The sequence below is a fragment of the Cupressus sempervirens genome, chromosome 4 (genome assembly GCF_028749045.1).
Source record: "Cupressus sempervirens isolate cs-2001-9-10 chromosome 4, ASM2874904v1, whole genome shotgun sequence".
Lineage (NCBI taxonomy): Eukaryota > Viridiplantae > Streptophyta > Pinopsida > Cupressales > Cupressaceae > Cupressus > Cupressus sempervirens.
In genome coordinates this window covers 320,516,933-320,531,977 of record NC_143121.1, presented here as the reverse complement: position 1 = coordinate 320,531,977, position 15,045 = coordinate 320,516,933, and the positions used below count along the sequence as shown (strand labels likewise).

The 15,045-nt window shown below is 33.6% G+C and overlaps 1 protein-coding gene across 1 annotated transcript in view; it reads left to right on the top strand.

Annotated features, from left to right (window-relative positions):
* SIRB (sirohydrochlorin ferrochelatase B) overlaps positions 1-3,656 on the top strand; it is a 36,315-nt gene extending 32,659 nt beyond the window's left edge. Inside the window, exon 6 of the mRNA XM_089825090.1 lies at positions 3,260-3,656. Coding sequence (XP_089681216.1) covers positions 3,260-3,367 — 108 coding nt within the window. The 3' untranslated portion in view covers positions 3,368-3,656. The remainder of the gene's footprint in view (positions 1-3,259) is intronic.
* The last annotated feature ends 11,389 nt before the right edge of the window (positions 3,657-15,045 follow it).

Sequence of the window (15,045 nt, the reverse complement as noted above, 5' to 3'; positions counted from 1 at the left end):
GTTTCTGCTATTCATTTTTCTCTAGTTTTGTCTTTTCTCCATATGTATTTTAAAATTAAAAGTACACCAAAACCCAAAAACCCGCATCATACAAGAGAGCTGCACCTCACAAATGCAAAGCAAACCCACTGACAACTTATCCAACTGTTGGGACATTTGTCAATAACCATTGGGTGAGTCACATTAAATATGCAGTGACAAATCTGTTATAGGTTTTTGGTGACTGCTGGGGAAATGAAGAGTATGTATTGTTCCTTGGAATCCTGAAGGTCCTTTCCTTGGAATGAAGGATGGAAATTTTGTTCGAAAATTTAACCTGGGATAATGGTTTGGTATCTCAGTTTCAATGTGTTGGAGTTACTCATCTCTTCATATGTTAAGACTTGTTGCCCTTTTTGCATTTGACAGTACCCATTGCACGAGTCCCATTAAAATATGCAGGGACAAATATACTGACCAACATTTATCCACCACTATATCACATCTACTTAATGTTGATGGAGAAACAAATGTATTCCTTTTTTCTCGATCTAATAGAACATAAGCATTGGCATCATGAATTTCATCTGTTACTTCCAACCACCATAGTTGATGTGCTACATGCTTGTCATCCACTGCTGTATACATACTTGCAGTTTTTCTCTCAAGATTTGATTCAGTGATTTGTGGGCATTGTTTCTATTGAGGACAGTTAGCTATGTACTGATCTCCACTGAAAACACTTTCTTGCCGATTACCTTATTTATTCTTTCAGCATTTTTCTTAGTGTTTTATGGCATGTAACTGTTTGTCTTTGGCACCATTCATTTTGGTAGTGTTTTATCTGCTCTTTGAATTTGATGTTTCAAGTTCACTTTACAGTAATATTGCTTGAAATCTTTTGCAGAAAGGAGGCTTGTCTCCTTAGTATTGCTCATTGCATCCTTTAGTAACTCTCCCTCCTTATCATGAGATTTTTGATTTACTAAAGGCTGGGCTTTTGTGTACTGTACATGTCAAACTCTTTATAATCTGGTGGCTCTACAATTCTGACTAACCTTGCAATGGATAGATTTCATCCAATCAGAAATCGATTTACTTTGGAAGTCCACATGCTTAAAAGCTCCTGAAACTTTGCATAATACTTGGTGACAAAACATATACTGGTTTCAAGTAATTGAAATTTACCTGCTTCTAATAATAATGTTTGGACACATTTGTTGGCCTGAAAGCTCTCTTCAAATAATTCCCTACTTACCAATCCAGATTTATAATAAGAAATCCTCATGCAACCAAGACAATATTCTAGCTTCCTCTGGAAGAAAAATGGTCAACCTGACCACCTCATTATTTTGCCTAGACTAATATAAAGCACTTTTGCATCATTGCCAACTAAGCTTTGTTCTTAGCACACTTGGGTTGGCCATGAAATCAAGCACCTTAAAATTCAATTATACTGCAAGATTCAATCTGAGTTTTGTTGCATGAACCTACTCTTACGAGCATCTATAATAGACACCCTAGTAGAAGCAAAATCAGAGAAACTGTTTGACCCCTTCATCTAACACCGTCTTACCATCAGTTCTATGCTTGGCTCAACTTAAGAAGGTAAACTTTATTTTAATTCAAAAAACAATTGTCCACAACCTATCAATTTAAGGTAAAGAATCCTATCAAGGAGCTATCAACTTGAAGACCATATTAATATTGACGGATAAGGAATGATTACCATTACCACCTCCCTGGAGTCTGATCTGAGATTCCATAATCAGAATAAACACAAATATACAACTTACTTTCTAGGTCATGTAACCAGAAATTCACCCAACACAAAATAAAATCATGTACACACCACTCAGAGTTATATTACACACATGGAGAGAGCCTTATATCGTACTGAAGTTCAACATTTAAAGAAAAGTGTTTGCAGTTCAATTTGTCTTCTATTGCTTCAGTATCTTTTCCAAATCCAAATATGTCCATCAGAGGTCCAGCTGGATATAAGGGATTGTGTTTTTCCTTTATTTCATGGACAAAATCTTTGGCATAGTTGTTGTTGTCCATCTAGCAACCCAATGGCAGCACCTCATCCCCTAGATTCGTTCATTGTCTGTAGGTATTTGCTATTGATGAACGTTTTACTTTTAACAGCTTAGCTCAAGTTCTTGTAACTTAATGGTATTGTTCAGCCCCCGCTACATTATTCTTACACATTTGCATTTCTTCTTTATCGATGATGCCTCTTTCTCTGATATCTTCTGTAATGTTGTTTGACTCTCCAATCTTCAAAATATCTTTTCAGTTTGGCAAGTCACATCACATATTGGTTAAATCCACATCATTGTTACCCTTTCTGTAGTCATTTTTAACTGTTACAATTACAACCAAACTTATCATTCCAGGTTGGAAGACACTGCCATGTTATCCACCACTGGCCTTACCACATCATTATTGTCAGGTTAACACCTGTGCAATTGGCATCCACGTCCACTTTCTATTGTGTTCATGATTGCCATAATCGACGGACCAAAGTGCATTTGCACATTCAACAACTAAACCATAGCAAAGGCATCCTCACTTTTCACATGTCAGTTGAAAGATCAACTCTGCCAGTAATCAGTAAAAATATCACTCCTTACTTTTTGGAAGCTTGATTTTCAATTTGCAAGTTTAATTGAGGGAGTTATTATGCTTATTTCTGCATTGAACCTGTAATCACATATCAGTCTCATGCAATAAATTTATTAAGATGTCATGTAGATTCATAATGGTTCCAATTTCATTCACCCAACAAAGCATAGACAAACAGGGCTGGTCATTACTGCACCATTTAGAATAAGCACTTCTATGCATAAACCACATTTATCATATTTCCAAACATATGTTCTGTAACATTAAAAAATCTTAACAGGGTTTAAACAAGTTATTCGGGTTAAATGCTCCAATTTATCATGCCAATTAAATTGGACCGAATAATAGAAATAATTCACAGATTTTTCTGATACATGTAATGAGTTTGATACATCCTTTAGGTTGTTGGGTTAGACCTTAGATATCATTGCCTTTGTAGTTATGCTTGATCATGTAACAAAAAATACCTGCATGTGGCGTTTGAAACTTTGGAGGATTTAAAATTATGTAATTGAGCATTATATTTATTTGCTGCTTTAAATTCTTTGAGGCTAAGTGTAATTCGATGCGACTCTGTATACTACATTTGCTTAGCAGTGTATGCTTCTTTTATGTTGTGCTTTGTTTTCATTAAGTTGTTTTTTTGCAGAATATAGTTGAAGATCGAATCAAATACTGTTTAAGTCATGTTGCTGGGGATTCAAGTGAGTGTGAAATGTGTTCCGGAAGTGGGCAATGCCGACAACGTTCAGCTTAGAAGCTGCACAAGAAAATTGACCCCTGAACCAACATTTTTATTGCTAAATCTGAAATCTTGTTATTCACTTTTGATGACACTCAAAGTGGTTCAACATTCTCTGACGGTGATTGTACTTCCTGAATTGATTCAAGTCTACAATAATTACAGTTTGAAGGAGTTGTAGCTGGAAACAAAAATTAGTCAAGCGCACCAAGATCACATGATTGTACTTCCTGAATTGATTCAATCCTTAATAATGTTTTGGCAGTAAATGATCAATAAACACCAATGCCTGATGTTAGGCCAAGATTGAATTTTGTTTATACGTTATAATCAGATGGGGTCAATGAATTACTAAACATTATATACGTTCTGAGTTTGTGGGATAGGAGCATGCAGGGATTGCGGAATACTTTCCAAATTTTGGGCACTGCCAGGCGACGGCAGGGGGATCACTATTAAAATAATTTAAATTAAAATACCTTTTGAAAAAGAAATTAAAATTCAATGTGAAGCATTTGCAGCCACCAAAGTTTTGTAGCTTTCTGACAATTTTGTAACATTTTTTTTTCCCAGTTTTTGTTCAGTTCTGAAAAGGGGATGCCCCTACAAGTCCCAAGCGTGATCTCACAATAATGGGTTCCACTTTTTGACCAATTTTGACACTGAAATCAATATTTTTGCAACAAACGTTACGTTCAAGTGACTATATCTCCAAAACTATAAATAATTTCAAGATGACATAAACTAGTGATTTTGAATACTTTGTTCCTACTTTGTAACTATATTTTTTAATCTAAAAAAAAATATATTTATGTCAATTTTTTTTATCTCCTCCGAAAAGTGGTACATAATAAAATTCAATATTTTAAAGAGTGACAGTCCGTTTGACACAACTTTTTTTCTAAAAATGATAATGAAGTAATTCTTTCGGCGTTGGATTTGTAACATCAATATCCAGTGTCTGCATTTGGTTTGATTTATTTTTGTTGAATATTGTATAATTTATGAAGTTTTGAAGTGACATGATCATAATTCAGACATACGTTCCGTTTGACACAGATAATTTGAAGTAAATTTATCATAAACCATTTTTTTTTTTAATAGAAAGGTATCTTAATAAGCCAGTGCTTCCATATTTTTCAAAAAATTTTTGACCTAATTTACTAATTTTCCTGAGGTGTCAAAAGTCGGTTGATATTCAATTGGTAATGAACCTATAATGAGTTAAACTCATATTTGAAAGTCTTAATGATTAAATTATGTATTAAAATTATAGTCGTTGGAAAGCTTGCTCCGAGCAACACATTTTGACATTTTTTATTTTACAGTAGGAGATCATTCTCCTGCAATTATGGCAGTCAAAAGAGCAAAAAAAAGAAAAAGAAAAAAAGGTTAAAATTTTTGTGATTTTGCATGTTCGTGTGAACATGGTGTTCGCGCGAACACATTTACCATGTTTGTGTGAACGTATGTTCGTGCGAACATGCAAATCATGTTTGCGCAAACATATTTATCACATACGCTCGCGCGAACATATGGTAAACTCAATTTCTCATTTTGCAATTTTTTTCATTTTTGTTTGTCCCACTAAAGTGGAACCCATTATTGTGAGTTCATCCCCAAATATGTTGGGGACATCACCTTGACGTGAAATACGAAATATATGTTATAAGTCATGAAAGTAAAGTAAATGGATGCCTGTGTACGTTGCATCTTGCTTTAATGGTTGCAAATGTGTGTAATTTGCCTCGTTGTTACCTTAATTAAATGTTTAAGGTAGGGATGGAATTTGAAGAATAAAAGCTAACAATTTGCTTCTCTGGTTTGATCTCTCTTATTTTGGTGTTTAATATTTTATTGAGGCAACAAAAATACAATTTATCAGTAATTAAATAATAACACAAAAATATTTACTTAGACTAATTTATTTAGGTTAATGTACTAAAATGTGGGAATTAAACAAATATATCATTTTTAGTTGGAATTCAATTGATAGAAAGTATAGTACACAATGTTTGTACTTGATTTGTTAGGATTTTGGAAAATATGTTGAGTTAGATGAATGTTTTAAGATTTATTTTTTTATAGATATTAATTTGGTTTACTTTTCATGTGTAGAATTGATTAGTTCTTAGTGCATGGATTTGTATTGAAGTGTCTCTATTTGAATCATGTTTATCTTTGTTACTTAGATATTGTTTCCTATATTTGTAAAACCTACATTTGCAAATAAGTAATGTTTGCAAATGTTATTTGGGAGCTTTCTAGGCAGGGTTTAATCCTTCTTTAGTGAAAACCCTATGTAGTAAGACAGGTAGAAAATGAAAACTGTAATGTTGTAAATTACACCCTCTGCATTTATTACACTTGAGCATCTGATCCCATGCATTATGTGAAAGGTCCATGATCGTATGTCCATATGCTGATCTCATAAACTTCAGAAGAAAAGTGTTCATGACCCTCAACTTAAAATTTGGAGTCTATATGGTTGGACGACAACATGGAGTGTTGTCCTTATAAGATGATTCAAATTTTAAAAGGAGCATATCTACATCCTGGTCCGCATTCAATGCATGTCCCTTCTCCTGGGCATGCATAGAATAGCTATTATCACTCATTCTAAGCAATTAAAGCCTACATTTTCTTCTTTTTTCCCCTCTAACTATCTCTTACATTCTTGGTTTTGATTAACATTGTGCTCTTCCAAGTGAAGCTCTACCTGATTGTTCTTGTGACTTATTCATCTCACCATTGTAGAGAGAAGTTTATGTTGTGTAACGCTATCTCTCTATCTTCCACTCAAGCGCATCTTCATTATTTTATTAGTCACTTATTACAAGGATCATTTATCTTTTTGTTGGCTTTACTTACTTAAGTGAGGTTTGTTTCTATTCCCTGTCTTTATATCATATATCTTTGTGCGATAGGGGCTTTCCTCCCTCAAGTGGAGGTTTGTTTCTATTGCTTGTCTATATGTAATATGGTTTCTCCTTCATTAAGAGGGCTTGTTTCTATTACATTATTATTTACCAACATCACTTCAAACTGTATATCTGGTAATTCGTTGAGGTGGAAACACAAAGACAAGAGTTTGAGTGCAACAAACTTTGGGACAACCCACAACCATGCTCCTCATTTCTCCGTGTATAGGGGATGGCAAATTTGTGAAGCAAAGAGAGTGAACTAGGAGCATTTACTATATTTATCAGAAAGGACTATAATGCAACTTGCAATCATCCCCATAGTGCATTGTTGTTTGAGACTGAGTGTATCAATCCCAAGTGTGAATTTTACCACATATACTAATGAAAATACTTATATCTAACCGTATAGTTTAGTTATTTCACTTTTTATAGTACTACAATGCAACTTGCAGCCATCCTCATAGTGCGTTGTTGTTTGAAGTTTTGTGGATCAATCCCTAGGTGTGAAGTTTACCACGTATACTAATCAAATTACTTATATCTACCAGTATAGTTTAGTTATTTCACTTTTTTTATTTTTAATATCAATTTAGAATTCTTGTGATCTTTGTATGTCTATTAATTTTATTGTAGTTATGATCAGATTCCTTCAAGTGAACAAAGATAACATTATATATATATATAATGGCTTGAAAGTCTGATTGTCCAAGATTGCAACATCTTATATGTGAGATAAACATACACCTTGCCAATCTAAAATTGCCAATAAAAATTTGGCTTTTGATAGTATCTAAAAATCCCCTCCCAAAGTCTACTTTGAATCCCATACCAACAAAACATGTGACGAATTGATAGTTACAAAATTTCTACCATAATCAAAACACTTGCAAGAACCACTTGAAGGGGAGCTGATTACAATACAGTATATCATTCTTGCAAAAGCCTAAAATCATGACTAGTAACTGAGCAACAAGCAAATAGAAGTGGATGCCAAAAATTGAAACCATTATTTTTCATCACAAATAATACTAACTGGAATGGTAGAAGTTTCATTCCTCCATTGGCACTAGTATCGAGAAAGGGTCTTCAATTATGGGAACAATGTGTGCATCGACACCTCGATCTGACTTTGTCAAGGAGGAAGGAAGAATAGTTTCTACCCTGCTTGTTTGCAAACCTTCAGCCACCACTACTGAAGAATAATGGATGCTAGTATCGCGCTCATAGCATTTACCTTTTGTTTCATCAAACCCACCATGTCATCCCTATAGATCGCCCATATATTTGCAAAGCCCGTTGAAAGTGCATGTAATTCTTCTCTCACGTGGTTGGAATAGTCTCATACACCCTAAGGAAAGTATGTCCATTATAGAGCAATCTATGTTGGAAGATACGACCACCCTTAAACATCACACACTAAGGATAAAATTATGCTTGAAAAAAATAGTTAACTTTGATTATTTAATACTTTTAGTATTAGAATGAAGCTTAGTGTGTGATGATTAAGCCTTTCGAAAAATTCATATTTTTGTACGCCCATGAGCACCTTATTACCCTCCAGGAAGTGTAGATGAATCACCTTGTTAGCAATAATCTGTAACAATGAAAAGGATTGCACCAAATCCATAGCATTTGAGAGAAACACCGATATTATTTGAGATAGGAGATTAACATTGCGAGAAGGAGAAAACAGAACAACCTCACTAGTGGTGGTAGTGGTAGCTCTGCAATCACGAGGAACTCCAATTCGAAACATTTGCCCCATGACTTAATAAAAAAGATGCCCTAATATAGGGATTTCCCAATCCTCCAGTGGAAATAAAATTCTATAGTTGCGAGGCCGATATTCCTTGTGAAAATCCTAACACAATGTGTATTGCCAGAATCCATTAGAAAGCCCTGCAATTACCAACTTACTTTGTAGTAAATCCAATATGGACACCACAACAATAGAGTCCCATTGAAATTGCCTTGCCAAGACCCAAAAAACCTGCATAAATAGCACAAAATATATAAAATATCATGGCACCGAATGGTCTGAGACTATCGTCATATGTGCCAACATACATGTACATTTGCAAATTCTCCATTCTACTAAATGAGATGATGTAACTGTAGCTTGTTTGTGACCTGAGATATCGCACACTTGAATCCAGACGAGTGAGGTTTCTTAAAGATAGCATAATTAAGGATCGTGCGGGGGATCAAATATGGGAATAATGTGATGAGGAGCAATCACAATAATGATAGTCAAATAATAAACGATACAATTTAAAAAGGAACCATATGGCAGACTCCTCCTAGCACTTCTTACTCTTGAACTAGGCTTTTCTCAATCACTTGATTACACACATTTCCAATCCCAACTAACAATGGATTCACCTTCACATGTACATTGTTTAATGTCTCCAATCAGCAAATATACCCCTTGTTTGGGTAGAATCCCTATCTTGTTTAATTCTACACATGCTTGGTTAGTAATATATCATACATGTTAGAATAACTCTTTCCATGAGTATCAGGCCTTCATCCTCATGGAAAGATCTTCATTTCCTTTAAAACCTACTACAACAAATAAATAATTAAGAGAAATCTACTGATTCTACAATAGGCGTAACAACAAACCTATAATAACATGAAACTTATCAACAAAGTACTTGGAATGATGAAGGAAACCTTATTAATGCACTTGTAGAGCCAACCAATTGGTTTGCAAACCTCAATATGGAATTTGAGTTGTAGAATATCTAAGTTTTAATATTGCTGTTCACGAGTCTGTACATACCAGTCTTCCCATATTTTCTCTCCTCTTTACATTAGAGACTCTTTCCAATTTATAAGACACCCTATAATAACTGACTCCAACCAACTATCATCGTTGAGTTGGGTATTTTAAAATTATTACAAACTAAACTTCCCTCTAAACCAACTGTCACCTTTTTTATTTAATGTTTGAACTTGAAAAACCATACAATTGTTTTATTAAACATTAAACTCTTTCCTATACCTAAACCTATCTTGAAGACCTAATATTGTTTTAGCATCATGATAGGTTCCAAGACTGCCCAATTGATTTGACGACCTTGTTTATAAATTCCTTCCTTCTGATTTGTTTTGAGGATCTTCGTGGTCTTTATAATCTTCAACTGTGGCTTGAACATTTGAGGTGCTCTTGCACCATAATGTCATAAGTTCCATTGGAAGAAACAACACTTATCAGCAAAATGTGACAAACAGACATAAGACAAATCCAGTGTACAATAGCATACGAGGCAAACATGGATCCCACACATAATTTGACTACAAACTAAACCTCTCAAAATCTCCACAGAGGATGTCCAGCTCAACCCAAATGAAGCAGTTGTTGTGGCATCAAGTATTGCCCAATTTGCGAGTTCTCAATGCATTACTAAGATACTCAGGGACATATGGAAGATACAAAATATGCTATTGCTATGCAGAGTTAACCAAACTAATAAACTCAAGATTCCTCCATACCATGTGGAAGCTAAGGCAGATAACTAAATGTGGTAATCTCCCAATGTTGAAGACCATTGGCCATAGAATTGACCACAAAGACTTATCGAATAGGATATCAATTCAAGACACAAAAGATGTGAGCAGGAGTCACCAATTTGAACTGTCATAATGGCAGCTCATGTACTGAAGAGTTAATCGGGGTGATGACATACTACAACAAAAAGATGTATGACACAGTGATAACTAAAACCTATGTGGGCGTACCAGGTGCTCAAATTAATATCAGTGTGAATAAACTCTGTAGCTACCAATCCGCCCATACCCAACATCACAATAACGCAATCACTTCCCCAAAAGGAGCCCCCGCTAAAATGCTCAAAGAAAACACCACATTCTGAGTGCTTGTACTAAAGTCCACCATGTCACTTTTGAATAATCTTTGAAATCAATGGAAGAGAGGATTTGTTTTAGATCACAAGTTTTCCTATCATCGCATGCCAAAGTAGCTAACAAGTTATCATCTCTATATGTGTGTGAAATAAGAAATGTCTCAAACTTGTCGAGCATCATCTACACTTGTTGCAAATATAATTAATTCTCTACTTTGGAGGCGATATTGTTTTTGTGGCATCGATTACTAGTAGGGAATCAACTTCAATATGTATATGTGGTATACAATATGATGTAAAACTAGGCCATAGAATAGGGCTTGATCTTCAACAATGTTGTATGTGCCTTGACAAAGGGGGATTGGATTTGCTTTACCCACTGAATCTCAAATACATACCCCTGCCCTAAAGATACCTGGGTTGTCTCTTTAGGGACCGTCAAAATTGAATTTGAAATATGGACAAAGTGGGGCTTGCCATTTGACTTGCTTTATATCTATCCTATTATTGGGAGCATTAATGAAGGAACAAAAAATAGTTATAGAAAGAAAGGGCCAATTTTTCAGTACCTGATTATCCTAAGAGGAGAATGTGGATGTGCAAATTTTGGATTTGTGGATGAAAGCCCTAACTGCCTCTGAAATTGCTTTCATGTCCATGCTTTCATGTGTGATGGCATGATTGTCTTCACTCACTTGAATATCAAAAGAATAATTTCATCTTTTAGCCTTTTGTCAATGACTTCATGATACCAAGATCACTATATTCAGATTTAGGTCACTTTGTTGTTACCTTTATTGATGGTGCCTTAATATTAAGCTTCTTTGGTGATGAAACTAACTCTTGTTTATTTCTACCATGACTACAAGCAACAATTAGAGGGTTTTCTTTATAAATCTTTGTAAGGATTGGAGAACATAGCTTGAAATTTTATTTTTTTATGCTAAGCAATTTATTTACCAACCTCTAAAAGCAATTCATTTACCAACCTCTAAATGATAATATATGTTCTTGTGATGGAAGAAAATGAACCTAAATAAACTAAACTTTCTTCAAACCCATGTACTCCAATTCTTATTTGCCTAGAAAGAGTGAGATTGTCCTCAATTTTGATTGCCAAAGTTTGTGCAAATGCAAGCTAGTGTTGCTCTTCTCACCAAAAAAAATGACTTCAGGAATTTAAGCATTGATAAAGAAACACTCCAAATTTTTCGTTGTAGCTAAGCAATGGCTGGAGCTCTTCATGTCAACTTGTTTAAATGAGGGGGAAAAAAATCACATATGCACATGAGACACTTTCTTTAATTATATGAGTTGAGCCAACAAAGCACGAGCATCTTTAGGAGGCTTGAACCTTTCTTCAAACTTGGCTATGAGAGTAGCCTGATTTGTAATAGATTGTGGTGCATGATGATAAGACCAGTCAACATCCATGCCTTAAAGAGATTCCAAAACAACCTTATAGACACATCCTATTGTTTAACGCCATAAACTCAATATGCAATGTAAAAATTAATGATATATTCATTTGCATGTTGTTGTCCATCATCGAAAACTTTTAGAAAATTCTTTAATGCGCAAGCGGGAAGTGCACATAGAGGTGGAGTCAAATTCAAAAAACTAAATTCATTTCCCCAATGACCTTTGGAAACCATTTATATGCCCTAGGTAAAATCTTAAAAAATTAAAAGAAATAAATTACAATGAATATGACATGGTTATACTCCAAATGGGTATAAATCATGTTCGTGAAACATGTAATGAAGAGTCCTAACCATAATTATAAGAAACATATGGATAATCACAAAAAATGTATCACCATCATAGTATTAAGGTAGATAACTTCAGAAAGGATGTGCTCTTATGCTCTAGACATCATATAAATAGAATTGTGTGCACGTGTATGCATACCTATGTGTTTGTGTGTATGTGTGTGTGAGTAGCATGGACACTCCAAATCCCAATTAGCAATGATTGTTGTGATTATATTACTTGATTTTATAATATTTTACACAATGATGTATTAAAGATATCTAATAGAAGGTGAGGAATCAATTAGGTGCATTATAATCATGTTGTAATGGTAACTTTACACACCTATGCCAATTTTCATTTAGTTTTGCATCTATGTTGAGGAAATGTTGTTATGTATGTGCATGCCAACAAATGTTACAATCTTATGTAAACTTAAGCCTATTGCCCTTATCTTTTCATTTATCCACATGTACACATCTTCCCATGCAATTAGCTTTGCATTATCCTCGTGCATGTGTAATTTTATACATTTCCTCTATCCACAAATTTATCACATTCACCTATGCACCCATCTCCACTTGGATTTATTCTTTATCATGCAATTTGGAACATTCTTGTAGTTGCAAATGTGCCTCCTCCTTTTCTAAAATTAATTTTTTGGCTCTATTGGCCCTTTCATTTTCCCACTCTAAATTGACTAAGCACATATTTGATGCAATTCGATTATGTGCTAACATTAAATACATAAATAATTGTACTTATTTCACATACACCATTTTCCAAGATTTCTCTCATCTTAAACCATAGAAGAAGTATTAATAGTGACAAACTTCAAATTAGTGTCCTAAAAAATGTAAGAAAGCTCTATAGTAGAACCCTTGCCTATCATTTTTTAATATATCTACATATTTCTAAAGGTTGGCATGAGAGAACTTGTATTAAGTAATCAATAAAATGTCATCCTTTTCAAAACAATTTTGAATATAAGCAACACTTAATTAATCAATATGTTAGAACATATTAAGAGATCTATAAAGTCATTTGAATAATAATATTTTATTATATATAAAAACGCAAGCGGCAATGTTATGAATAGTGTGAGAAATAAGTAGAATGAGTTTGAAAATTAATTTTAGTCACTTTTGCACTCAATTGACGAAATGAATACAAAGGGAAGCATGGCATAACTATTTTTGAATAAAAGTTAAATAAAGTAAATAGAAAATATTAGAAAGTAGTCATTAAATTAGAAAAATAAAATAAAATTTTAAGGATATAGTAATATTTTTATTATTATTATAGCTTAACCAATGATGGTTCACAGTGTTGATTCAAAAGAAGGGTAAAATGCGATAATGCGTTCAACATGTGAAGGTAGAGATAATTTTTAGGCAAATGGAGACAAGTGGAATAAGTGGAAAACAATTGTAATTAATGTTTAAAAAGTGGAATGTCTAAAAAATAAAATAGTTTTTGATTTTTTTTTATGGAGGTCATCCACAAATGAGTTTTAGGTATCCAATACGGGTAGACAACTCTTCAGCTATGAGCCAAGGACTAAGGATTAATTTCACTTCTTATTGATATTGTTGTAAGCCAATAAGAAAGAGGATAAATAATTTTGTTAAATTTATTTAAATAGATGAAAATTATAAAACTATAGAATGATTCGTTATTTAAAAAATACTATTGATAATATCCTTCCTGTAATAGAAACTAATAATAGATTTTAACCCATAATTACAAATTTGTTTTAAAATCGTAAAAAATCCTCTAATAAAACACAAATTCAATATTAGTACACTCCATACTATTATCTAAGTCTCCTTTCCCAATCACATCCATATCAGTCATCAAAATCACCATAAACACTCTTCAATCATAATACTAAATATTATTTCTCTTACATTCACCATAAGAAATCCATTAGTTTGAACTATTCAATAATCAATCTAAACAGTATGCATGTACATGTATTCTATTATGAAATCTAGTCAAGTAAAACCTTCTCGAACATACGGAACTTCTATGAACATACTGGAAGAATCCACACCTGTCAAGAAGATTGTACACATGTCACACTTTCTCAAACACAAGGCCACAAATCATCACATCATAGTTGATTGAAAAAGGCAGAGAAATGCAAAGGGAAAGTGAGGCAGAGCAAAATGGCAATGCAGGCGATGAAGAGCATGTGGAATGAGATGAGGCAGCTCAAGGTGAAGGAAGTACCAGGTTATATAAAGCCCAAATTGTCTAAGGACTATTTGAGGAAAAGATTATACCAGGCAATGGATGACTACCATGCAAAATATATTCAGACCAGTTCAATCAAGCCTCTTAATCATGTTGTCTACACTCTCACACTGTTTTCTTATTTGGTGTCTCTTCCTGAAGAACGTCGTCATCTGAAACATGCACAAGAAGAAAAATTGCATGCCCACTGATTTGTTTGATATATCGCAGTCATATGTAAGAGGCTTTCTGTATTGCTTTCTGCTGTTTTAATGTTCTCCATAGTTGGGTTTCATATCCATTTTACATAACCATTTTCAAAGAGCTGTGAGGGTATTTTGATATATTGTGAATAGATTTCTAGCCCTTGTAGTTTTTAGCGTTAAAAAGCTTATGCATATATACAAGTTGGGATTTTCTTTTCTTTTTAATGTGTAAGACTATTCTGAAACATATAAAAATTAGAAAGTATGTTCAGACATTGTCCGATATAAAAATGGGAACTTATTATGGAATACTTATTCTCAAATAGAAAATGGAAAATGGGGTTATGTATTTCTATTCTTGTTTTATTCGAATTCTCGGACTCAAAATTTATATTTTCTAAAATAAAAAAATAGGAATAGGAATATGTTCTCAAATAGAAAATGGAAAATGGGGTTATGTATTTCTATTCTTGTTTTATTCGAATTCTCGGACTCAAAAATTTATATTTTCTAAAATAAAAAAATAGGAATAGGAATATGTAGTCTTATTCCACCTATTTTTATGTGGAATAGCAAATCTTCATTTTTTGGCCAAAATTAGATTATGTATTCCAATTGTATTCAAAAATTTATATTTTCTAAAATAAAAAATAGGAATAGGAATACGTAGTCTTCTTATTCCACCTGTTTAGACTATTCCACCT